Raw genomic sequence first — 27,181 nt, forward strand, 5'->3', positions numbered from 1 at the left:
GTGTGATCCCTTGGACCACTGCACCAGAACCACCTGGGGTTCGCTGGAAATGAAGACCCTTGAACCCCCACCCAGATCTGTTAAACAGAATTATGGAGGAGTTGCTAGGGTACCACCATGGAACACATTAGCATACACAGTGATGTCATAACGTGTGGTCTATTGTCAGTATATCAGATAGAGGCTCTGGCATTAGGTCTCATAACTTCCTGTGTTATTATTATTATTATTATTAGAGTTGGGAATCTCTCTCTGTCACCCAGGCTTGGAGTGCAGTGACATAACCACAGCTCACCACATCCTTGACCTCCTGGGCACAGATCCCTCCACCTCAGCCTCGTTAGTGACTGGGACATCCAGGCACGCCCAACATGCCCAGCTTAGACTACCTATTTTTGAAGTAGTGATTAACTCATATGATAGTTCACAGTCTCTGCAGCACTAGTAATGTGACATGAAAGATCTATGGTTCCCACTGGGGACATATTTCCAGGTCTTGTCAATATGACTGTGGCCCTTTGCCTACATTGACAGTGGAGGGGAGTACTGCATTCCAATGAAAGGTATTTGAGAACAAAGATGTAATTTGTTTTCATTCAAATTAACAAAGTCCTGAATTCTTTCTAAGTGATTCTTGGGGGATTGAGGGGCTTACAGACCCTAAGAGAAAAGACCCTGTCTTAAAGGAGGTCTCCAGTGAAGGGACTCTGAGGCTTGGTGGAAGTCAGAGAAGTCAATTTTCCTCAAATAGACATTATACTGTCCTCTTCCTGAATGCTGTGTGGTGTGGTGGTCCCAAGCATGGATTCGAAGATGGGTCTTCTGAGTTCAAATCCTGCCTCTGCCACTCACTAGCTGTGTAGCCTGAGCTGTCATTGAACTCTCCACTTGTAAGGCCGAATTCAGCCCACTTTCCCATCCTGTGGGTGCTGAGGGTAAACAGGGAAGGCGTACATCAGACTCACAGTAAAGGCCCTGGAGGGTCCACGGCACATCAGCCCAGCTGCGCAGCCTTGTTCCTAGACTCATCCTTCAGTGGATATCAAGGAAAGTGACAGTTATCACCCAAGACACTGACAGTCTAAAGGAATAAGTGATGTCCTCAGCAACAAGTGGACACTATGCAAAAGATGTCTGGAGTGAGGAAGAGGGAGAGAGAGGAGAAAGAAAGAAAAAGATCACAGGGAAGTGGGGACTAGAAGTTTCTTCTCCTGTTGCAACATTTCTCCAGAGAGGGCAAATCTCTCATTCCCAAGGCTCCAAACTATGACCCCAATGCAGTGACCTCCAAGAACACTGGCCAGCCAAAGGCACATCAGGCTTCTTGGAAACCCTTAAAGTAAAATAATGAAAGGATGTGTGCTGATGAATCAGGTACATTCCGGTAAGGTAAACACTTCAGTTGACAATGGCTACCAAAGACCTTCTCAATGCCAATGACAAATTGACCATGGATGGCACTCGGGAGAGTCCTGTAGATTTTAGGAGGATGTTTTTCTTGGAGAGTGGCCTGTCTTGATTTCAAGTTGTATTTCATTCTTTCCACAATCTTCCTTACCTCACTTCCCACTTGTTTGAAGGTGGACTCTCCCAGAAGCAGACCCCAGACAAAGAATTTGAATGTAAGTGGCTACTGGACAGGTGAAGGAAACATCAGTAGGGGAACAGGACACATGACAGGGAAGCAAAAGCTGCTTGCAAAAGGTACGTGACCTGAGCAAAGCATGATGGCTCACTCCTCTGTAATCCCAGTGACTCAGAAGGCCAAGGCAGGAGGATCACTTGAAGCCAGCAGTTTGAGACCAGCTTGGGCAACGTAGTGAGGCCTCGTCTCTACAGAAGTTTTTTAAGACTTAGTTGAGCATGGTGGTACGTACCTGTAGTCTCAGCTACTCAGGATACTGAGCTGGGAGGCTCTCTCTTGAGCCCAGTAGGTAGAGGCTGCAGTGAGCTCTGATCACCCCACTGCATTCCAGCCAGGGCAACAGAGTGAGACCCTATCTCCAAAAAAAAAGCTACATGACCAAGTATATAGCACTCTGGCCATTTGATGCTTCATCCAGCTGGTAAACACTGGGAGACAGCAAAGAGTTACCTCACCCAGTCTGCTAGGCAACTGGGTGCTATGATACCAACTCTCATCAGGTACCAGGTAACGGCTTCCATGGGCAGCATTTCCTGTCTGCACTGTGTGGTTAAGTCAAAAGTCTTCAAACCAACTAAGGCACATTCTGATATTCAAGTCAGTGGAGCTCTCTAAATTAATAAGACCTGAAAAGGGGGTACCAACAGACTCTTCCCTATAAACCCCTAGCTCCAAAATCCCCTTGATCAGAACCCTAGTCTGGTCTGTGAGGCTGAAACTTTCTCTCCAATGACCATAATCAGGGAATGTTTCCAGAACAAGGATATCCATAGTGGTAGCAGAACCCGAGGTGGACACATTGCCAGTTCCTCCAAGTCCTCATGGGCCCATTACACAGAACTTGTAATGGGGGGAAATGATTTTAAAAGAAATAACTTTTCCACTCCAAGCCTAATCATATGTGATCCCTTGACACTGTGAAAAAGACAGAGGAGGGAAAGGAAGATCTTTTGTAAAATATTACTCAAGCCGTATTCCCTAGGACATTTGAAATTTGGAACCATTTCTGCCAAGGCCAGAGTTCTATAGATCTCTGGGAATCGCTTCTATGGCGATACCTTTGTTGAAATTAAAGACAGAGAGACAGGAGTATACATGATGTAGTAAAAAGAAATTGTCTGTGAAAAGCTCTGACTATAGATGCTACATAAAACAACAGGGTCAAAGTCAAATACCTTTGCCCTCACAATTCAGAAGCCCTTATGTGTATCAACAGTTCACAGTTACAGTCTGTTAACCTTCATTAAATCACTGGCCACAAAGATTTTCTGTTATCTTAGGTAGTTTTCAATTGGACCACTTTAGTCAAAATCCTTTAGTTTGATTTGTCCCAATCAACCTTTCAAATTGCCTGATGAGATAGTATTTATCTGTCAAAATCCTGACCCAGTAACCACTCCTTCCAACCTCTTGTCTTCCACCATATTCCTTTTTTTGTTTGTTTTTTGGTTTGGGGGGGTTACTTTATTTTATTTTAAAGGTGTGGGGTACAAGTCAAGATTAGGTACATAAGTAGTCTATGTACAGGTAAAGTTTGGGCCTCCAACTGGTCCTCTCTTCACCTGGTTTGGGATCCAGGCACCGATTGTGTTGTTATGTGCACCCCTCCCCCACCTCAGCAGTGTCCCACAACCACCAATCCCTCCTTCGTGCTATTGTGGTTAATGCTCAGGTCCCTCTTATAAGTGAGAACATGTGGTATTCAGTTCTCTATTTCTGTGATAGATCACGTAGTATGATTGTCTCCAACTCCATTCAATTTTCTGAGAAGTCCATGATTTTGTTCTTCTTTATGGCTGCGTAATATTCCATCATGTATATATACCACATTTTTGTTATCCAATCCACTTTTGATGGGCAGTAGGGTTGGTTCCATGTTTTTGCTATTGTGAATAATGTGGCAATAAACAGACATGTGCAGGTGGTTTTTCTTATAGAATGATCTGTGTTCCTCTGGGTATATTCTCAGAAGAGAGATTGCTGGATTATATGGAAGACCAATTTTTAGTTCCTTTAGAAATCACCATACTGTTTTCCATAGATGTTGGACTAATCTGCACTCGCACCAATAGTGGAGAAGCGTCCCCTTTTCTCCACACCTGCACCAGCATTTGTTGTTTTCTGATTTATTAACGATGGCCATCCTTACTGGAGTTAGGTGGTATCTCAATGTGGTTTTGATTTAAGGACTTCAAACAAGTTGAAAGGAAAAAACAAGCGGCCCTATTAAAAAGTGGACAGAGGACATGAATAGACACTTTTCCTCTGAAACTTTTTTTTTCTTTTACCCAGAATCTCACTCTGGAGGTCACCCAATGAAGTGCTGTGGCACTCTCACGGCCACCACGGCCTCGATCTGCTGGGCTCAGGCAATCCTTCTGCCTCAGCCTTCCAAGTAGCTGGAACTACAGGCATGCACACACCCTGTTAATTTTTTGATTTATTGTAGAGATGAGGTCTCACCAAGTTGCCCAGCCTGGTCTCAAACCCATGGGCTCAGGCAATCCTCTCACCTCAGCCTCCCAAAGTGCTGGGATTATAGGTGTGAGCCACCGTGCCCAGCCACCAAATAGACACTTTTCAGAAGAAGCCAACAAATATGTAAAAAAAATGCGCAGTCTCACTAATCCTCTTTCACAGTATTCTGCCCAGCAGGATAGCTTCCATGCCCCAGGTCACATCAGGGCCCTACAAGCACAGAAACCCCAACTAGTAGCAACTGCAACAATTAGGGCATTCCTTTTCTCACCTTGTAAGAAATACAGAAGGAGATTATTTGAGTTCAGATGATGAATGGTGTCTTCAGGGCTGTGCCACCCTCAGCATGTTGGTGTGTATCCTCATGGTCATACATGGCTGCTACCTTTCCAGACATCACATCCAAGTTGCAGGCAGCAAGAAAGGGTGACTAGTTGGATCTTTGTTTTGTCTCCATTGGTCAAAACTGTGTCACATAGCCGTGACTATTTCCGAAAAGGCTAGAAAAGTTTAGTATAATGTCATTCAGAGAAACATCTTGTGTTTACAAGAAAAAAAAGGTTAATGGCTAGGGATGCCTTGCTATAGGACTCTATCCTAAGATCTTCACACTGAATTAAGGTGAACAACGTACAAGGGGGGACCAAAAAAAACCTGGAGTTGTCTTTTGGAGGATGGGTCCCTTATAGTACAACTTCCCCACTTCCCCTCGTTACACTAGGTGAATGTTCTCAGAATCCACCAGCATCCATATACCAACTAGCATTGTTGTGAGAGGCTACATTAGGCTTCAGTGAATTTTATTTTTGGAGATCCTTTCAAAGTGTTTGCCCATTTCATGATGGGTGATTTACGAGCGCACCTGCCCATACCGCACTAAGTGTTCAACAGTTTTTGACCAAAAATGACACGGCCCCTGTGCCCCACCCTCCCTGTTCACACTATCTCACTCCAAGCGAATCTTTTGTTTCCTCGGATGAAAAAAGTTCTCAAAGGGAAATGTTTTGCCCAGGTGGAAAAGGTGAAACAAAAACCAGCAGAAGCACTAAAAGGCATCCAAATGGACGCTTTCAAAACTGTTTTGAGCAGTGGGAAAAGCGTCTCAAAGGTATATTGCATCAAACAGAGTCTTGAAGTTTAAACATGGAAGAATAAATACATAATTTTTGAATAAATAAGTTCCATTTTTGGGTCCCCCCTTGTATCTTGGGTGCTCCCAAGTGGACCTCAAGTTCTTTTTTGTCCAAGGACAGTAACATAGTAAGTCATAGACTTTTCCCACCAAAAAGTGCAGCCGGCTTCAAGTTGGTACTACATACATTATTGTTGAATTAATACACAAATAACTTCAAATCCTAAGGTATGCCTGCCTCAAAATAGAATCATCTTTTTTTTTTTTGGTGGCCTCAGAATATTGTATACTTTAACCACATAAATGTTATTTCAGCTGAGAGGAGAGAATAGATCTCTGGCTACCTTTGGAAGTTCTGCTCTGTCATTTTGTCTCGAAGGAATTTTTTAGGCCTGCTTTCTTAGAAGTTGCTCATTACCATTGTTTTCACTGTGGTTCCTTTTATGATCTTGGTTGCATCTGCTACCTGGGGATCAAAGGAAAATCGACATACTGCCACTACAATGCTGGGTACCAAATGACCACGCAACCTCAGGGACGTATGACAATAAACAATTACTTGACTCATGGATCTTGGGGTTGAACAGAATGGCTGGACTTGGGCCAGGCTCAGCCCATCTCAGCTGGGCTTGCCCACATCTGGGGGATCAGCTGCTTGTCAGCTGATATCCGATGACCTCGGCTGGGACATCTGGGGTGACTCAGCTCCACATCTGGTCTCCTCCAGCCAACTAGCTCGAGGGTGCCCTCGTCGCATTATTGTTGTGGCTGCAACACAACCATGCATGCAGGGCTCTGCTGTGTCCCAGGACCTTTGGCTCATTAGTTTCCATTTACTTTTCATAGCAACCTCGTAAGCTCACTAGAGAGCATGCTGTGACTGGTCTCAGGTGGAAGGCTGAGCCAAGTAAGAAGAACCACTCAAAGTCATACTGCTGGGAAACATCAAGTCCAGGACCTGACATGAGATCCTTCACCCTCTGCTGTGCTTCCTCCAGGGCTCCAGGCTGCCTCTCTCTACCTGGGCATTTCCCTTGCTAGATCCCACCACCCTCCTGGGGTCTATCCCCTTCATATAATTGGAGCCTACTCTTGGGCAGGGCGGATATGAATATGTGGAGGCTTCTACCCTCAAGGGAAGGAAGGCCAGATATAAAAAACATAAAGCAAAAGGGTCATTAGGCACATGAACATACAACACAACTCACGGGCCAGGCTGTACACCAGGCATGTTCAACCAGCGGCCCACAGGCCACCTATGGCCCAGTATAGCCAGTCACACAGCCTCTCAAAATCCTTTAGCATTGTGTGTTTTTTAGCATTTATTTTCTTCATGACCCCATACGGAGTTCCATTTTTGAAGTTCACAATCACACCTTATTTATGACATTGCTTTTTTTTTGGCAGCACATACATTTGTGAGAAGCTGTTTTCAATGATGGAGCCCCCAAAGAGCAAAATTTGAACAAACATTTCTGATGAGCACCTTGAAAAATCACTAAGAGTTGCAACCAGACCTGGATGGATTAGTTTTACAAAACAAAGTCCAATTTCTCACTAGTTTTATACTGCTCTCAGTTTTCTAAACGTTATAATAAAAAATAAACGAGCCGGGCTCGGTGGCTCAGCCTGTAATCCCGCGCCTTTGGGAGGCTGAGGTGAGTGGATTGCCTGAGCCCGTGGGTTCGAGACCCGCCTGGGCAGCGAGACCTCATCTCTAAAATAAATCAAAAAATCAGCCAGGCATGGTAGCACATGCCTGTAATTCCAGCTACTTGTAAGGCTGAGGCAGAAGGATCGCCGGAGCCCAGCAGGTGGAGGCTGCGGTGGCCGGAAGCGGCCACTGCACTCCAGTCTGGGCGACAAAGTGAGACTCCAACTCAAAAATTAATAAAATAAAATAAATGAATACTTATTATGTATATACACTAACAATATTATATGATTTATGTGCGACCCAAGACATTTCCTCTTTACTTGATACAGCCCAGGGAAGTCAAAACGTTGGATACCCCTACTATACATGATCAATGCCAAAGGACAGATTCCCATACAGAGGGCTCTGAAAAGTCTCCAAGGAAGAGAAGCCCCTGGGGTCATGACACTCAGGTTGAAGCTTCAGAGGCACCCCTCTTCTCTAGACACTCTCACTCATCGATTCCAGAACACATCCCACATTCACATGCACTGGCAGCTGTAACCAGGCCATGAGCTGGTATTTCAAGGGCGTGTTACAACACAGTTGGGTTCCTCCAGGGTATTAAGCCAGCTCAAGCATGTTTGAGAGTTCAAAACTGTCTCGTATCTTGTGGTGCCCCTTTTAAAATAATAATATTAATAAAGGACACCAATGGCTCTGACAGACAGGCCCCAAAATTGGATGGCTGGGAGTCTAAAAATGTCCACCTGTTTCTCTGGTTGAAGAAGACAGCTTACTGAGTAGGTGAGCTGAAAGAATGAGTAGCGATGGCACAGCGAACCAGAAATGGCCTCTGTACAGGGAGTCAGCTGAGCTCTGTAGAAAGGCTTAGGGACAGTCCTAGGGTCAAATCCAAGCCCTGCCATGTGTGCCATATGTCCTTGAGCAAGTGACTACACTCTCTGAGTCATCTGGGAAGTGGGACCAGTAACTCCCTACCTGGCACAGGAGTGGAAAGAATTAAGTTCAATAGTTCTATGAAGTACCAGGATCATGCCTGGAATTCCTGGCTCAGCAAATATGATGGTGTTTATTTATCATTGTCATAAATAATACTGTTATATCCTTTGGACATATAGGAATGGTCAAATTACTCTAAAAACACCTTACTTGTAAAAATGAAAAAGAATGTGTGCCAGTTGTAGTGACAGCACTATCAATGTCACACTTTCAGGAGGCTTTCTGCATTTTAACGTTTGACTTTGTACCTTTGTTTTGTCCCTGTGCTCTGTTTGCTTGTGCAGTGGGAACCTGTTTTCCAGCAGACAGCATGGGAGAGAGAGAAGGCAGAGTAGCCAGCATGGCAGGACTGCCCTGAGACGCCCCCAGGTGCCCAGAGGCACTTTGTTACTGGGTATCTGATTAACAGTGGGCACTGCTATCTCACGCTGCCTAGCTCACGGGAACCAACGTGGCTTTCTGTAGCCATCTCCCTCAAAAGCGCTGAGCGCCTGACAGATCTATTTATTTTTCATCCCAATCCACGTGTTGCTATTACTGTGTGTTAGATGGAGCTTCTAGCCTCAAAACCGGATCAATACTTAATACTGTAACATATTCTTGGTGAGATGATTTATGGACTTCTAAGTGGCACTGGCAGTTTCAGTGAGTTGAATGTGTCAGCTATGGACAGCTTGTTTTGAGCCCCACCACCTATAAAAGTCTTGCAATAATTACACATTCAGAGTGGAAAAATAGGAAATATGGATAAGAATTATAAACTACAAAGTCATACTAGCCGAAGGAGAAGTGTGGCTATTATTTTGATTAATCTACAAATGCAATTCTGTATTCCAGTTACTGAATTTAAATGTCTTTCAAAGATAACGTTAAAATCCATATAATCATTGGATCAGCCAAGTCACAGGCAAAAGCAGTTTTGAGTTCACTGCAATTTGGAAATGTATTTTCTGACTTAGTCACAAGGCTATAAACTATGGCTTTAATTATTTTTAATTGATATCTTCGAAAAACCCCATAAGCAAATGGTTTTGTACAGATGGTGAACAGATCAACCAATACAAAGGCATTTGAGATTTTGCTCCATGCCATGTACCCCTCAGAGGTTAGAGGAGTGAAAAGCAGAGTTCTTCCCCCTAAAGTCTCCCACCACCTACAAAAGTCATGCAATAATTATACATTCAGAGTAGAAAAAATGGAAATACGGATAGGAATTATAAACTACAAAGTCATACTAGCCAAAGGAGAAGTGTGGCTATTATTTTGATTGATGGTCTAACATACCCTTATAGACAACTATACTTCCCTAAGTGTGTGTGTGTGCACATATTTCCATAGATAATTTAACCAAAAAAATGCAAACTGCTTTCTGACACGTTTCATTTAGTAATGTGTTGTGAATGTCTTTTCTTGCATGATCCCTTTTAACAATATTCATTGAATGGCGAATCATAGTTTGCGTAACCCATCCCCTGTGATCTATTTTGTTAGGTTTTGATAACTTATATTATAGTCAGCAGTTTGGGGATGACTATCACTGGTGTCTATGTCTTTGTGCATTTGATATTTTCACGGACTCAAGTGTAAAGTAGCACTTTAGAAACCTACGATCTGGTGGAAGAGACCAAACACATGTGAAAAGAAAACAAGCTCGTACAGAGTAGGGGCACCAGGGCTACATGAATGCATTTGCCAAGAGTCAAAGGCAAGAGAGGTCATTTCATGCTTGGGTGGCCACAGATGGTGTCACAAAGGATCATGGCAAGTGACAGAAACTTGACTCAAAACAGCTTAAGCGTAAAAGGCAATATTATTGGCTCACGAAATTGGAAAGTCCACTTTGGTTTCAGACTGAGCTGGGAGCAGGAGTCCCATGGTGTCACCGGGCGCATGTATGTGTGTGCGTGTGTGTGTGTGTCTGTGTGTGCATTAGCACCTGTCCCCATCTCTTGGTTCTGCTTTTTCCTGTGTAAGCAGCATTCTAAGGCAAGCTCTTTCTCTATGTGACAGCTGCCTCTAGCACCTACAGATGCAGGGCACATTTATAGCTCATAGAGAGAGGGGATTTCCCCCCTGCCACCAACTTCTCTATTAATCCCTGCTTGACTCCTTACAGACCTTTCTCCCACTTCCCACTGTGCACCTGGGAATGGGTGCTCTAGTGGTTAACCTGGACCCTGAGGAGGAGGTGTTCTGTGATGCCCCATCCTATGGAGCAATTCTCAAAAGGAAAAGAAGCTGAGAGATCAGTCAATGAAGGACCACACTGCTGAAAATGCTAGAACTTGAACTACACCCATTAGATGCTTTAGGCAAAGTAACGGGGAACTCCACATCAAACTAGTCTCAACAATGCTTAGAGGCAGAATGGGCCCTAGTGCCACATGATTAACAATGTCATCAAAGGCTCAGGCACTTTCTGATTCTGCGTCAACTCCATCTCAAGTTAACATCCTCCAATATGGCTTCCAATGGCAGTCAGGGCCCTCAACTTCCTTGTCCCCAACCAGCAACAGAGGGTGAGAAGCAGCTCCCTTTAGCAAGCACTATAAAGTCTTTTCTGCTGTCTGATTGGGCCAGCCAAGGTCATGTGCTCACCTGTGCACCAATAGCCATCAACGAGGAATACTACACACTGATTGGCTAGTGTGCATCTACTCCTGGAGAAAAGGATGGGGTCACCTTCCACATGGGACATGGTGAATGTTTGGATGAAACTGGGGTTCCCTTAGGAAAAAGTGGGAGATAGACTGAGTGGTCAACCAACACTGGAATCAGAATAAGATTTCATTATTAGAGAGGTAACATGGAGTTGGACAAGGTAGACAGGTGATTTCTGGTCAGAAGGTATAATTCCAGGGAATTCCCAGGTCATAACTGACCAAAATGTGGAAGCAAGTTCATGTATTCATTTCTTCACTTTGCATATCTTTATTGAGTGTTTACTAGGTACCAAGCCCTGTGCTGACTGTTGGCAGTAATTATATGAGATAAAGTTAACATTCACATGGACTTCTTGTGAAGGAGACAGACAGCAGACAAATTGGTTTAACATATAATATGTCAAGAAAGACAAAGTAGATAGGTAGGATAGAGAGAAATGGGAGGGAAGGAAGAGAGGTTGACATTGGAGCAGGGACCTGAAAGGCATGATGGAGTGAGCCAGCAGGATATCCAGGGGTAAGGGAGCTTTAAATGGAGGGGACTGCACATGCAAAGGCCCTGAGGCAGGCATCCATGGTTTGTGTGAGGGAAAAGGAGGAGGACAGAGAGACGCTGGCTATAGGTCAGAGCTGAAGCTGGGAACAGGTCACATGGGATGGTGCAGGTATTGCAAGGACTTCTCATTACTCTGAGTAAAATGTTGAATTTGTGTTGCTGGAGGACATTGTTGAAGCAGAAGGCAGCTGGTTCCTCACACCTTGGCTGTGTCCCACTTTAACTTTTAACTGATTCTTTCTCCTCTCTTCCAGGCCATGTATATGTTCTACGCATTGGCCATTGTGTGTGACGACTTCTTCGTCCCCTCCTTGGAGAAGATCTGTGAGGTACGTACCTTGTACTCTTGGTGTGCATGAGCCAGGCCCAGGACAGGACCCTTTACCATTCCAGCATCCTCACTGAGGCCCTGGGGAGGCCTCACAGCCTAGCAGAGAGGGAAGGCCAGCATCAGCACACTTGACATAGATGGCAGTCTTAGCAGCAAAGCCCCACCAGCCCACTTAGCACATCATAACACCAATGGATCAGTGGCGGGGCTTGAACTCACACACCAACTTTCCCTGCCCTATCTGGCCATAGCTAGCGCTATTATCTGTGTTCTGCCTCCTCATTTTCTTTTCCTGTCGTAGAGGGCCTGCCCTTCCTTTCTCCTTATCACAGCCTTCACCTCTCTCTCCTCTGCTTCCTTCTGCTCCTCTGACCCTCCTTTGGTGACCCCGGGATCCTCGTAGGAGGAGAACCCTCCAGTCACACACCTCCACCAGGCTTCCTCTGTCTGTGTACAGAGGGAGATGCTCTCGGCGGAGGGCCCACAAGACCCCAGGATGAAAGCCCTGGCCACAGAGCTGGGGAAAGTGTCCTCACTAGACACTATCACAGTGAACACCGGGCTGAACAGTGGGTCAAATCCCTTTCATCAGAAAATATTCAGCAGACCTCGAATTCTCTTATTCTCTTGCCTCTTTCATCTCTTTGTCTGTCTTAAAAAGGAGTTGTCTTTATCCAAAGGCTTTCCATTTTATATATGAATGTATTTATTTTTAAATTCAGAATCCCAGTTTTCAGAAGGCATCACTCCTGGACACAGCTCCCACCTGGCGCTCCAAATTCTTTATGCCAGGAGTTCTCCAACCTTGTTGCTTCTCCTCCTTTCTTTCTCCCCACTGCGCCCCCCCCCCACCAGTATCTGATTCGGGGCGGGGGGGGGGGGCAGAATTTGCATTCTAATAAGTTCCCCAGTGATGCTAAGACTGCTGCTTGGTCTGGAAACAACAAACTTTGAGAACCACGAACTTAAGTGGTTTCTTCTATGTCCAGGAAGTGTGTTAGTTCTTGGTACTTATAAATCAATAAATAAATATCATTGCATAATAACCCTGGAGAGGCTGCCAGAGTGGATACTTTGATGCACAGAATAAGGGATGAGAGGGGCCACCTGAGATGCATGTGGGCGGACACGCCCTCTGTCAAAGGGATTCAGCCTAGGAGCAGGTCACCTTAAGGGGAGGAGTGTTCTGCACCCATAATGGGGGTCCTTTGTGATCTCCGAAATGCCATCATTTGGTAGTTTAATTCTTTTATGCAAAGCAGAACAACTCTGTTTCCCACAAAACTTTTTTTGTTGTGAATCGCTAAGTGACTGGTCTTGAAATGCCAGTGCCATCATCAGCATGTGTTCTGCCCAACTGAGGAAAGTAGTTGAGCCCATGAGCACACAGGCCCTTGCAGGAAGAAGCAATCAAAGAGCCAGAACATGATAGAAAAAGGGAGCAGAGGTTAGGATTTTTTAACCAAAGAAGAAGAAAAAGAACAGAAACGTTCAATGGGGAGGGGTGTTACTTTTACTGGTCCCTGATGTGCCAGGACCTGCCTCAGTTGCTAAATGAGTGTGGTGTGAATATTTCCATTCCTCTCTTTCATCGTCTCAGGAACTCGACCACTATCCCTCTTTGCATACAGGGAAACCAAACCGGAGTTCAGAGAAGTTGAGCAGCTTGCTAAGCGCTTTAGGGGCAGAGTCATGATTTGAACTCAAGTCAGTCAGATCTCTGAGCCTTGTCACTGATTCACTGATCCAGCAGAGACAAGCTTGGACCAGGCCCTGGTTTTGTTAAACCTGGCTATGTCTCCAGGACCCATGGTCATTCAAGAGGGCTGGGCATGGAAGAGGGGGCCGCCTTCTCCCAAGCTCTGCCTACTCCCACTGGAGTGTCTTCTCATGATCAAGATCCATATACAAGGTAGAGCCCTGTGCCCATCTCCTGTCAAGATCCCGTGGGCTCCAAGGATGTAAATAACCCTGATTGTGAGGAAACATATATCTGAATGGTGGGTGGACTAAGGGCAGTGTTTCTATCTTCTGGGAGACACAGGTTCGACCTTCCCCGGCGTTGCACTCTCATGAAATTGGAGGCCTGGGGTGATGGCCTACAGTGGCCTGGAGGTCTCAGTTTACTCCCTGTGCTGTCCCTCATCACCTTCTAGTGATTTCAGACTGTATTTAACAGTTGCTCCTAGACTAAAGCTGAAGTGGAACAGAGGAATGAGAAAGATGCTGTCTTCAGCTTTTGTGAAAGATAAGCAGGGAGAGAAATCCACACTGCTCAGCGAATCATTTCTCGAGGTCTGGGCGGATTCCCACCTGGTCCCAGATACCTTAGAGTTGAAAGCACAAAACAGTGTGGGTGTTGGAATGGACAAAGAAAAGAAAGTGGGAGGGAGAAAAGAGGATTGGCAAGAGGATCCAGCAAGCCCGAGGTCGCAGTCAGGTACTGGTGTCTACTTTATGCCAGCCTCCTCACCTGCCTGGGCCTCAGTTTCCCTCACGTGGAACGACAGTCCCTAGATTGTGGACGGTCAGCAGATTTCACTACCAGGACATGGGAAGGTGTCTGGAGTTGTGAGAAACTCTCCACTGCACTGAGGCAAGGAAGGGAGAGAGCATTTGAAGAGCCATTGTCAGCCAAAGTTCAGCGAGGGGCAAGATCTGGTGTCCCCAAGGACCCCAAGGCAGCAGCCCTGGGCCTAGTAGAGACTTGTGTAGAGAAGACGGATCAGATGCGAAAGGCAGAGGTCTACAGGACAGCAGTGGGATGCCAGGGATTTGATGATGGAAGTGGAACACCGCCCACCCCATGGACTGTGACACCCACAGCAGGTCCTGCCCCTTTTGCTAGACCAAGCTCTGAGCTAGGAGTGGGAGTTAGATCAGACACAACGTGGTTCTTGCCAGCTGAGCTTCCTAGGCCATAGAGCAGCTTTGGGGCAACATACACAGGCCTGGAGGGATCTGGAGGAAGTGGCAGGGAACTGAAAAGTGAAGAGAGAGAATGGAGGAAGAAGAGGTGGATTCTGCAGGGGAGTAAGGGGAGCAGGGTGGGGCCTGTACAGGGTGCAGGATAGGGGCAACCCCTGCATGAAAGGCCTCAGTCACAAAGCATGTCAGGAAAGTATATTTGATCAGAGAAAGTCTGACGATAGAACCAACCTAGGGAAAATGGGCTTGCAACAGCACGTTGGGGGTCCCTGCACGTCAGACTGTGACATTAGGAATGATTCAGCATTCACAGGGGAGCGGGGAAGTAGAGGGAGGAGGTTGGTCGGAGTCTCACTCTGTAGCCCAGACTGGAGTGCAGTGGCCTGATCATGGCTACTGCAGCCTTGACTTGCTGGACTCAGGCAATCTTTCCACCTCAGACTTCCAAGTAGCTGGCACTACAGGTATGCACACCACACGCCCAACTATTTTTTTTTTATTTATTGTAGAGACAAGGTCTCACCAAATTGCCCAGGCTGGTCTTGAACCCCTGGGCTCAGGCAATCCTCTCGCCTCTGCCTCCCAAAGTGCTGGGATTATAGGTGTGAACCCACTGCGCCCAGTTGGGGGAGGGCCTTTGAGGGCCCTGTTGTGGTAAATGGGAGGAGAGCAGAGGCAGGAAGACTCTCCAGCAAGTGATTCTAAGAGGCCTGCAAGATGTTGAGTTGGAAGGAGATAGGAGGAGGAAACAAACTGAGGGGTTGACGGAGAGAGAGGACCCAGACATGAGCCCAAGGGTCTTCAGCTAATTCCCCATCAGGGATCCCTGCTGAAGGACCTCCCTCAGCCCAAGGCTCATGTCTCCCGGCAAGTCTTGGCAAACTGGAGCCATGAGCTCCATCCAGGTTAGGCTGCCTTCCTCACAGACTCCCTACCCCATGAGACCCGCTGCCCAGGCACCCCTCAGCCACATCTTTCAACCTTTCAACTTTGGGATGTCCGCACCTCCATCTTAGGGTCTCCTGGGCACCCTGTGTGAGGCTCAACTATCCAGTCAACACCCAGGGACTCATCGTCTCAGATCAAAGTCTTCAATGCAGCTGCCTATTCCTGGTCAACAGTCGGTGGCCTACACCAGAGCCACACTGCCCCTCGATGGCTCAGCGGGGAAGTGCAGCTTCTGGTGTCACTGGGAAGGGGCCGGTGTCACTGAAGCCTAACCTCCCTTGGCTGGAAGGCCAGGAGGGAACTGGTGATTCCCCGACAGTCAGCAGTATACTTCCTGGATCATGACTGAATGCAGAAAAGCTAGGACCGCTAGCCAGCCTCTAGTGTATGTCTGTCTTGCCATCTTACAAATCACCTGGTTTAGCAAATAAGGTAACCTGGAGAGCTTACTGTGTAGACCACCTTGGCAGGACTGAGACCTCATCACTTTCTACCAGTCTCAAGACCCCAGTCCCACTCTCCTACCCCGGGGTTTCCAGGCTGCATCAAGAATCGGGATTGGGTTTCAAGAGAGTGACCCACACATCTCAATTGCCCCCAACTCCTCCTAGAATGCAGGTTTACAAACTGGTTATCATGAACTTTATTTAGCCAGCATGTTTAATCCATGTTTATCTGGGCTATCAGCATCTCTTTTAAAAGAAGACTGTCAGCTGGGCTCGGTGGCTCAGCCTGTAATCCCGCGCCTTTGGGAGGCTGAGGTGAGTGCATTGCCTGAGTCCGCGGGTTTGAGACCCGCCTGGGCAGCGAGACCTCATCTCTACAATAAATCAAAAAATCAGCCGGGTGTGGTAGTGCATGCCTGTAATTCCAGCTACTCGGAAGGCTGAGGCGGAAGGATCGCCGGAGCCCAGCAGGTCGAGGCTGCGGTGGCCGGGAGCGGCCACTGCACTCTAGTCTGGGTGACCGAGTGAGACTCCAACTCAAAAAATAAATAAAAAATAAAAGAAGACTGTCTGGCAACACTGGGGGAGCTGAGCAGTGCTCCCCACAGAAAGGAGGTGAAGGCCCACTGTTGCCTTAGGACCACAACCTTTCATTGCCTGTCACAGGCCCACACCAGGTGCTGCCCCTCACTGAGATTTGGCTGACTTTGGCTCTTCGTCTTCAAACACTTCTCTCCCTTCCCTGCCTCAGTGCAGTGGAGGGTTTCTCACAACTCCAGACTCCTTCGTCCCATGTCCTGGTGGTGAAACCTCCTGGCTGTCCACAATCTAGGAACTGTTGTTCCATGTGAGGGAAACTGAGGCCCAGTGGATGGGGAGGCTGGCATGGAGCAGACACCTACTCCCCGTCATCTGCACAGTCTCTTGGGGCATTTGGGTTGGGGACTCCTAAACGTTCCCAACAGCCTTTAACTCATGAGGACATGCAGTCTCGTCTCTAATCCTGCCCCACAAAGAGGACCCTGAAAGGAGCTTTGGCCCAGCAGGTGTTCAGCTGGGGTGGCTGAGCTCTGGAAGGAGGAAAACAAGGAGGAAGGGGAGGGAGGAGGAAGAAGAGGAAGAGGAAGAGAAGGAGAGGAAGATGAGGAAGAGGAGGAGGAAGAAGAGGAGGATGACAAGGAGGAGGAGGAGGCAGCTACGAAGGACCAAGTCCCAGCCCCCGCCTTCATGGGTCTTCCTCTCACTGAAGCCCAGCCTTCACTCCTCAGGGCCCGGGACCTCAGGCATCACAGTCATCTCTGTTTCCAGCTGGAGTCCCAACTCACCTATGCTTTGTCTTTGCTCCTGTCTAGCGCCTGCACCTCAGTGAAGATGTGGCCGGGGCCACATTCATGGCAGCAGGCAGCTCGGCACCAGAGCTGTTCACATCAGTAATAGGTAGGTAATGGCCGGGGGTCATTGCTCAACCCTTCACTGCCTGAAGGAAAAGGGCCCTGGGGACGGACAGCCCCCAGACAGGGGTCATCTGCCCCTCACAGGATATGAGAATCTAGCAGCCCCAATGAGCAGAATGTCAACCTCCCATTCTGCTGTTGCTGTTGTTTAAGTGACGCTTCTACTGTGCATGAACATGTCCAAGACCCAGTGCCAATGCACGTGTGGGACAGTCTCCCCTCTGGGTGAGCCTACCCCATCCAACCCTAGGCTGTTTCCTGTAGATTCCGAGAACAGTCTCATGCTTATGAAAGGTCCCACACGGCCACCTTGGAATGCAGCAGGGCCACAACAACCAGGCTGACATGGGATTTGTGTTTCAGGGGTCTTCATCACCAAGGGCGATGTGGGAGTTGGCACCATCGTGGGCTCGGCCGTCTTCAACATTTTGTGCATCATTGGTGTCTGTGGGCTCTTTGCTGGGCAGGTAAGACTGGCGGCTCCTTTGTGATGATGGAACATGACATCTAGGGAAGGGAAGGTGTGGGGCTTAGGCAGAGGACGGTCTTGCTGGAACACAACCCCCATCAGGGCCCAGCGGTCTTGGGTGGCCGTGATTTGGGACCTCAAGTCCCAGGAGGCTGGCCAAGCTGGAACTGGAAACTGTCAAAACACCATTACTTGGTCCCTGTTGATGGCATATGGAATATCAGGCCCACAGAAATAATTAACTTGCCTGAAGGATGCATGTTAAATGTAAGCTGTCACACATTTCGATATGTTACTGATCTGAACTAGAATGGCCTCGAACAAGTTTTGGTACAGTTTTGCCTCCATGGAAATGAAATACATGAGAAAGAAGGAGAGACGGGAAAAGAGGGTGAAATTTTTTCTGCTAAAAACAATGTGCAGTCATCATGGTTTAGGACACAGCCTTTCTTTTTTGACAGTGGTAGGGCGTTTTATTTCCCTATTGCTGTAGCTGGCTCTGGGGGTCCTGTGGGCTTTGCCTGCCTGTGGTTGACCTATGGAAATATTCTGCTACTGGGTGATTGTCATGGGGCCATGTGTCCCTTAAGAATGTTGGTGTCTGTTTTGGAAAGTTCTGGAAGATGCTCAGAAGTCACCCGAGTGCGAGGCTGCGGTACGTTGCAGCGGCGCCAGGAGCTTGGCAGGGTTCGCAACTGCTTTGCCAGCTCTGATACTCTAGTTTCTACATAGGAACTTTATTCAGAAGCAACACGATCCTGAGCTCTGTGTCCCAACCCCACAACTCTGAGTATCTTCTAGAGAATGTGACTTCTGGAAGCCCAAACAGGCAACTGCACTTACTGCATTAGGAACCTGCTGATCCTGGTCACCCAGCCTCCATATGGATGGTGGGTTGTCCTGTTGGAAGCAGTGATTGGTTTGACGGGCTAGGAAAGCTCTGAATAGCCTTCTCCCATGCCCTTCTGCAGTTGGCTGAGACACCCGTGCCGCCCATTCCTATTGCAGACCTGAGGTCTCCATGCAGGATACACCCCAGTGTACCACCTCTGTTCTCCATGGCCCATTTTTGTTTTTACTTCCACCATCTTCTTGCCTTTTGATTTGCCTGGTGTGTTTGCTGCTTTTGGGTGACAGGAAGAGGAACACCCTGGTTCATCAGGAATTGGCTCCAGGGCCCACAGGTGGACAGGTTCCTCCTGAGAAGGGGCTCCCGAACTTTCTTATCTGGTGATTGAACTCTGAGCAACTCACTAGGCTGGACATTTTCTTTATTCTCATCCTGGTCAGAGATCTCTTGCCTTCCACTTTGTAGACTTGTAATATGGACCTTTAAAATATCCCATAAACGCCATTAGTACACACACACACACACACACACACACACACACACACACACACGCACATCTCCACCTTGGCCTCCAGGCATTTGCACATCCCTGGTCCTCCTCTGCCTTGGACGCCTGCTCAGGGCCTTCCAGGGATGAGTAGTCACACCTAGCAGAAGAGTCTGTCACTGTTAGCCCTCTCTTAATTAGCACTGTCACCATTAGCAGTATGATTATTAGCCTGGCCATGATTAGTGTTGTCATTTGTTCATGAGTCATTCCTACCTGGAGCTTAATTCAAAAGCAAGCCCAACAGAAGAGAGAGAATGCAGAGAAATGAAGCAAATGACTGGGGAGCATCTAGTCAGTGCCATGCAGGTAATGACGGGTGAGATGGCTTGAACATGTCTGGGGCCCATCACTCGTCAGCATCATCATTCTGCCCCTGCTTGGTAGGAATACTAGTGTCAGGGGCAAGGGGCTGCCTGAACTTCAGCTGGTGCTGGCATCTGTCCCTTGACTCTTTCCGAAAGGTCTCTGCTGGGTCACCTCACAGCCCCGCATGACCGTGGAGAGAAGTAACAATCACGACTGTGGGTAGAAGCAGTTCCCGCCATCATTTGGGGTGCCAGCTCTTCCTTTTGACTTTCCTGTCCTGTGCCCATCTGACAGTGTCCAAGGTCTTCCAGTTCTGTTTTCCAGGGCTTTATAGAATCCCTAAAGTCTTTGTAGAGGAAACAAAATGATGCTTTGGAAAGAATGTGGGCTGGAGAATCAGCCTGGCCTGGGCTTGAATCCTGACTGCTACTTGCTGGCTGTGGGACATTGGAGAGGTTACTTAAGCTCTCCAAGCCTCAGTGTTCTCATCTGTAGAATGGGGATAAGTGTGCCTGCTTCCCAACGCTGCCATAAGGATGAACCATAGCATGTTCGGTATTAATAGTCCCTGGTCCATACGGTAAGTCAACAAAAGTTAGACACACTTATCCACTCTCAGAATACTCGTCCCTGAAGTTCTCACCTCCAAATTCCACCCCAGGTCACTGTGATAATCTGACCATCTGGTTGGTGGAAATCATCTGACAGTCAAGGGTGTCCATAGCTTAATTAACAGTCACAGGATATTCAGTCAGAAGGGAAGGGACCATCAGGGAGAAGGTCTTCTAAATGAATACCAAAATGAGATGATGTTGATAAGGAGGGTGATCTCAGAGACTGGTACTTGTTTCCGTGCTGTCTGATCCATGGGAGGAAAAGAAAAATTAGTCAAAAATGAAAGCTGCCCAGCCTTCCCCACCAAGAAGCTCTCACGGGCGATGGAACCAACACGGTGGCTGGATATTGGGAATTGAGGTGATTAATAAATCCAATCATGGGTCTCACTTAACACTGTTATTTATGTTCATCTGCACTTTCGCTTGACTGGGAGAATTACCAGCCAGTGCCCGTGGGCCTCTCTCTACGAATTTCAGCACAGAGGGTTGCACATGACCAAGTCCGTTACCCATCTGAAATTAAAGTAATTAAGCTATAGGGTTTGAGTTCCTGTCTCAATTAGGGTTTTGATGAATTCAATGTAATTAAATGTCTGCTGTATTTGCAGTTTGCAAACATAGCCAGCGCCTCTGTTTCCCCCTAAGGTACTTTGGGGAGTTTTATGGGACAAGAAGGAAATTGCTTTTTAGAAAGTGGCTTATAGAGAAATTCTTGGCATCGCCGCAAGACGTTTACAGGCCTGTGGTCCTGCAAGTTTTATTTAAAAATGAAGAATAATAACAAAGAGAAAACACCAAGCTCTTGATGCAACATACTAACATATCTTGCATGTTATGCTATAAAGGACTTTATGCCAATTTTGTAAGACAATGTACTTAGGAATTTAAATCCGCTGGTTAGAGCGTGTGAAGCTTTAAACGCATAACCACAAACAGAAAGTAAACAATTTAACTGCAGCCCTGATCAGGACTTCCATATTCGGGTTATTACAGGCCGGCAGATGGCCCCAGCCTATAATGAAGAACTCCAACGTTAGCCCTTCTGGCATCCTCCAAATGTGCCTGATGTTCTTTGGCAAGACCCGTTTAGTCTTGGCTAGGCTTGCCTTTCTTCAAATAACACACTCTGTCCACGCTGGCTCATTTGCACAAACACTAGCAGCACCCAGAGGTTGCATATCTGAATCAAAACTCGCCCTCATGTGAGTTTCCCCAGAAGGAGACCATGAGCAAGTAGTTTATTTGAAAGGCGGTCTCAGGAAATGCTGGCAGGATGGTGGGGAAGGGGAGGCAGGGAAGGGAAGGCAGCCAAGAAATGTGTGTCAACAAGCACGTTATCATGGTGGGCAACTGGGGTTAAATTATTCTGTGGGAACTGAGAGACAGTGCAAACCCAGAGCCGCTAAGTTATCTCACAAAAGGGACAAGGGAGCCGGGGTATTAATCCATCAACCTCCATCATTCATTAGTTAAGAGCTGCTCTTGAGAGACATTCATTCTCCAGCATTCCAGCTTCCTGGGCCCAGGCAGGATGGATTTTGGGACACAGGGAAAACCCCCCAGGCAAAGAGGTACAGGGCAAGCAATTGGGATGGCCTGAAATGGTAAAGGTGGAGAGAGATGTCTAGGGCCATAAAGCATTGGCTACAAACTCAAGACAAGGGTCTTAAACTCAGCCACCTCTGGGTCTCATCTTCAACTCCCCTGGAGGACACATAAGCATCCGTACTAGGCAGACTGTTAAGAGTCTGGGGCCAGCCCATAATGCTTTAGGGAATCCCCCCCACTGTTAAAAATAACAGCTACTGTTTATTAAGTGTCTCCAACGTGCAGGCACCACAGTAATGCTATGTAAATATTTGTAGAAATATACCCACTGGGGTTTTGAGCTAATGTCATCTGATTTACAGGCAAGGAAATGGATAGGGGGGTTTCAGTAACCCCCAAATGGCAGGGGTTCTACTGTGAGGTGGTTAAGACTTAACTTGAGCCCACATGTCAGTTGACTGTAAAACCCATTTCCTTTCCACATGGGACATCTATGATCTAAAGATCTCCAGATCCTCACGTTGCAGTCCCTCGATGAGCCTTAGGTCTTGTGTGTTCTTTAGAAGTTTAGAGTGTGGAGTCTGGGGGCAGTGCCGAGAATGGACGTGTTAGCAGAGCAGCAATGACTCAAGATGGAGGATGGATGTGCTTAGCCCACCCTGTGTGCAGCTAGTCGCTTCTCCTATAACCAGATGACATCTCCCACAGCTGAGCTTTTGCTTCCACTACACAGGATTCTGGTCAGTCAACACAGCGGGAGACCCGCAGGCCACCCTGGTTTACCCTGCCTACCTTGATTCCTAGTTTATTGTTCCCCAGACAAAACTCAACACATCACCTACCCTGTTCCAATTCTGAGAAGCATTCAAGTTCCCCCAAGAAACTGGGAACTGAGGACTATGTACCACTGGTTTGATCAGACCTAAAATTAGGGGCCTGGGACCTCACATCCACATAGGGAGGGGATGAAAGTACAAGGTCAAGAATGAGCGAGCTGTCAAGAAACCCAGGGTGGTTTCAGGAGGAGGCCTCCTTGGGAGGTAGGATGATCCATACGGGGTCCTGGGAGTAGAGAGAGCAGGATTGCTGGTGCTGGAGTGAACAAGGTCTGGGACAGGTCCTGCTGGAGCAGTAGCTGGAATCCACCTCACCTAGAAAAACTGTCTTTATCCTGGGGTCTTCTGCAGGCTGCCTGTGTTGGGAGGCAGGTCCCTGGAGGAATGCAGATTCCTAGCCCTGGTCCCAGGCCACCTGAATCAGAAGAGCACCCATACCTGCTGAAGTTCCATGTGCAGGTTCAGCCAAATTCAAATTCTTAGACCAGGCTTGGCCCTGTGCAAGAGGCAGATCCTGCAGTGAGCCCGGGCAGCATGAACAGTCCTGCCTCAGTGCCCCGGTCCTATATCTGGCCATCGCCTGAGACTGTCTCCTGCACTGTCCCCTGGAAGTTTCCATTCCTTAGCCATCGCCAACCCCTCGAGGCCAGGTTCTGATGGGGCCCCACACCCGATCTTCCACTGACAGATGCTGCTGTTCCCAGGCCTGGAGTTCTGCTGAGTCATCCACCCAGCTCTGCACACCTCCCTTTTGATGGCCTCTCAATCTTTATCCCAGATCTCTGTGTTAGCTTTGACTTTGGCTCACAGAACTTGTTTCTGGCTTGTTCTGCCTCTTTGAAATGATCTCCTGAAATCAGATCCATTCTCAGATCCACATTTAGATTAGCTCAGAGGCTTTTAGTTTCAAGTAACAAAGAAATCCCAATTCTATCTGGTTTCTTAAATGAAAACATACTGTGCCTTTGAAAAATGCAAAGGAAAATGGACATCAGGTATGGTTTGATCAGGGCTGCAGCCCATCGTAGTGATTTCTAATCTCCTCTGTTCCCTTCCTCAGACTAGTTTTCCTTCATGGAAGAAAATGGCTTCAGCAGTTTCAGGCCTCATATACATATACCACATTGGTCCAGAAAAAGAAAGAGAATGTCTCCTTACCCACCCCATCCTTCAGCACCATCAAAAACAAACATCTAATTGAGCCAACTCAGGTCACCTGACCATCCTTGAACCAATCATTGTGGCAGAGGAGCTGGACTTGCCCAATTGGCTTAAGTTAACCAGAAACCACCTGCCCATTTCTTTCCTTCCCCTAGAGCTAAGAATCCGATCAGTTTCACCACACATACCTAGCCCTTGGTACCTGGTTATCATACAAAGCAGAGATACATGATAGAACAAAGACTGCAGTACATGCTGCCCCAGTGGCTGCTTGTCCTGAGATGGTGTGACCCAATCCACCATGGAGCTTTATATGGGCATATGCTCTCATTTATTTGGGGTAAATAACCTCAAAGCAGGATGAGTGTGTTGTATGCTAAGTGTGTTTGTAAGAAACTACCACACAGCTTGACAAAGTGGTTAAACCGTTTTGTGTTCCTACCAGCCATGCTCGGCATCATCACCAGCACTTGGTATTACCAGTTTTGTTTGGTTTTGTTTTAATTTTAGCCATTCCAATGAGTATGAGTGGCACCTCAGTGCGGTTTTCTTTGCCGCTTCCCTGACAAGTCATAATGTTGAGCGCTTTCTTTCATGTGCTTCTTTGCCATCTTTTTTGGTGAAAAGTCTGTTCCAATCTTTGGAGTTTTTGTCTTCTCCTGGCGTTGGCCAGGCAGTCTCTAAATCATGACACTCAACCAGTCCTCTGAGTCCTTCTGTCCAATTTATTACCGTTGCCAGATCAATAGAGAGTAAAGTCATTAGGAATGATGTGGCATGAACATGGCAATGCTTTCTTAGTTTCATTGCTCACATCTTGGTTGAAGAGAGGTACTCATAAACAGCGCTCAGCACTCGTGTGAGAGGATGTAAAGCAGTTACTTCCCTGTTGTGTGTCAGACCCAGGGGCAGCAGTAACTGAGGTCTGAGATGCATCCTTCCAGAAGCGGGAAGAGGACGGCAGGATCCCTGGCAGCTGAGGTTAAACATTCCCTCCCTGTCATTCCGTCACCTGTTGTCCCTTGAAAGTGATCTCAGGGCACTACCCACATCCTCACAAAAATGTCCTGGGTCCTAGCAAAGATGTTCGGTGTACAAGGAGCCCACAGTCTTGCAGCCCTTACAGCTGAGCACCATCCCAAGAGGAGAGTCTGTCTTTGGGGCACAGATGTCATAGTTTCTTTCTTCCTGTGACACGGTGTTCCCCACTCTGCCTCCTTTCACAGACAAGTGGGGCTCCTAGTGAGACTTCGCCATGTGGGCTCTTGCTAAATTGAGCCGAAGCGAGGCCACCCCTTAGTGAAAATACAAAAAGAGGTCTAGACTGTGGGCAGCCAGGCCTCCATGCCCCCACAGACAGCCGAACCTGAATTGAAGGGTGAAGACAGGACACAAGCCAGTCTGGCTGACAGGTGCTTGTTTTATTTATGCTTCTTTGACAGGCACACCTATTGTGCTTACCTTGTGCGAGGCACTGTCTCACAGCTTTACATACAGTGGGGACTGCAAAAAAAAAAAAAAAAAAACAGATTTATCTTTTGGGGGGTGTGCCCCTTGACTACAGGCTTCTCCTCTAGGTAACTGTTCTAGGAACCCATCAGCACTAGTAACCAGCTAGCATCAGTGTGAGAGGCTGCGTTCAGTTTCAGTGAATTTTTTTTTTTTTTGGAGATTCTTTCAACGTGTTTGCCATGTCATGATAAGTGATTTACAAGTTGCACCTGCCCACACCACACTGAGTGTTCAGCAGTTTTTAACCAAAAACACCATGATCCACATGCCTCACCCTCCCTATTAATCTGATCTCACCCCAAGCTACTCTTTTTGTTTCCCCGGATGAAAAAAACCCTCAAAGGGAAACGTTTTGCTGATGTGGAAGAAGTGAAAGATAAAAATGGCAGAAGCACTTAAAGGCATCAAAATGGATGAGTTCAAAAACTGTTTTGAGCTGTGGAAAAACATCTTTTTAGGTGTATTGCATCAAATAGAGAGTGCTTTGAAGGTGACTAAAGTTTAAACATGTAAGAATAAATTTTTCGTAAATAAATTCTGGGTTCTTTGGCTTTCCCCTCATATTATGTAACATTTGAGGTCAGCCACTGTGTGTCAGATCCAGGACATTGGTAGAGAGAGACTCTGAGCAAATGGTGAGATGTTAATTACAAATGTTAATTACAAGGTGGCAGCTCTCTGTTGTTCATTGGAAGTCCTGCCCACCACAGTGCAGTTCATGGAACCACAGCTCCTGTGGATGGCACTTGTGAAAACACTGACCTCAGACACGGTGACACCTAAGTCCTGAATAGCACTGCTCGTGTCTAGGTCAACCTCAGCCTTTATGACTTTGCAGTTGGCAACTGGGCACTCCCTAGAACCCTGCAGTCATGTTTTTGCACATGGGGAAGCGGGACATGAACAGGTGGACTCCACTGCATTTACTATTGTGTGGCTTGGCCACCATCATCTCCATCCTCCCCGTTTCTCCCACACCCTTTCCTTGCCTACTCCAGTTCCAGATGGAACTTGGATGTCTTGTCAGATCAAACTAAGAAGCAGTAGCACCGATGTCTTTATTCCAGGCTCTCGAAGCTCCTGAGAAGTCGTGCTCTACCTGCTAATCCATTGGGCCAATAATGACTCCATTGCAATTTTATCTTATTTGTTTAATTTTCTACTGACACATAATATTTGTGCACATGTAAGGGGTACTTGTGGTATTTTGTCCCATGCATAGAATGTGTCATGATCAAGTCAGGATACTTAGGGTATCCATCACATCGAGTATTTATCATTCCAGGTGTTGGGATCTTTTCACATCCTCTCTTCTAGTTTTTTGGAAATATACAATACATTGTTGTTAACCATGGTCACCATACTTTGCTGTAGAACATGAGCACTTATCCCTTCTATCTACCTACCAACCTCTCTTCATCCTCCACCACTCACACACTCTTCCCAACCTCTGGTAACTACCGGTCTACTCTCTATGCCCATGAGATCAACATTTTTAGTTCCCACCTATGAGTGAGAACAGACGATCCTGTCCTATGGTGCCTGGATTATCACACTTAATGTATTGACCTACAGTTCCACGCATGTTGCTACAAATGATGAGATTTCATTTTTTTTATGGTTGAATAGTATTCCATTGTGTATATACAGCGCATTTTCTTTAGCCATTCACCCATGGACAGACACTTAGGCTGATTCTGTGTCTTCACTATTTGTAAATAGTGCTGTAGTATACATGGCCGTGCAGAAACCCCTCTGATATTCAGCTTGCAATTATAAAATGGAGAATGAGAAAGACAACCAGTCGAAAGTTTGTAGGATATTTTTATTATTGTTTTCTTTATATTCCAACAAAACACTTTTCTAGTTCAATCCTTTTGATTCCAGGCCCATCTCTTTTTATTTACATGGAGACAGACATGTGTGCCCTCCCAATGCAGCTGCAGTTTCCTAACTCTAACTCTCTGCCCTTAAATGGAAACCTTGAGGCTAGACCCGAGCCTGAATCTCCAAGTGAGAAAGAAACAACCGCCATTCACCATTCCAATGATGTACAGACTATCTGGGGTGACCAGAGGGAAGGCTTGTGGGC

General features: G+C 46.9%; 1 protein-coding gene across 1 annotated transcript in view; it reads left to right on the forward strand.

Annotated features, from left to right (window-relative positions):
- The window catches only part of SLC24A3 (solute carrier family 24 member 3), a 508,299-nt gene that overhangs the window by 356,515 nt on the left and 124,603 nt on the right, over positions 1 to 27,181 (forward strand). Inside the window, exons 4-6 of the mRNA XM_008064347.1 lie at positions 11,388 to 11,462; positions 17,139 to 17,223; positions 17,604 to 17,707. Of these exons, the coding sequence (XP_008062538.1) occupies positions 11,388 to 11,462; positions 17,139 to 17,223; positions 17,604 to 17,707 (264 nt within the window). The remainder of the gene's footprint in view (positions 1 to 11,387; positions 11,463 to 17,138; positions 17,224 to 17,603; positions 17,708 to 27,181) is intronic.

The sequence above is a fragment of the Carlito syrichta genome, unplaced genomic scaffold (assembly GCF_000164805.1).
Source record: "Carlito syrichta isolate Samal-C Ts95f unplaced genomic scaffold, Tarsius_syrichta-2.0.1 Scaffold307318, whole genome shotgun sequence".
In the NCBI taxonomy this organism is placed as follows: Eukaryota; Metazoa; Chordata; class Mammalia; order Primates; family Tarsiidae; genus Carlito; species Carlito syrichta.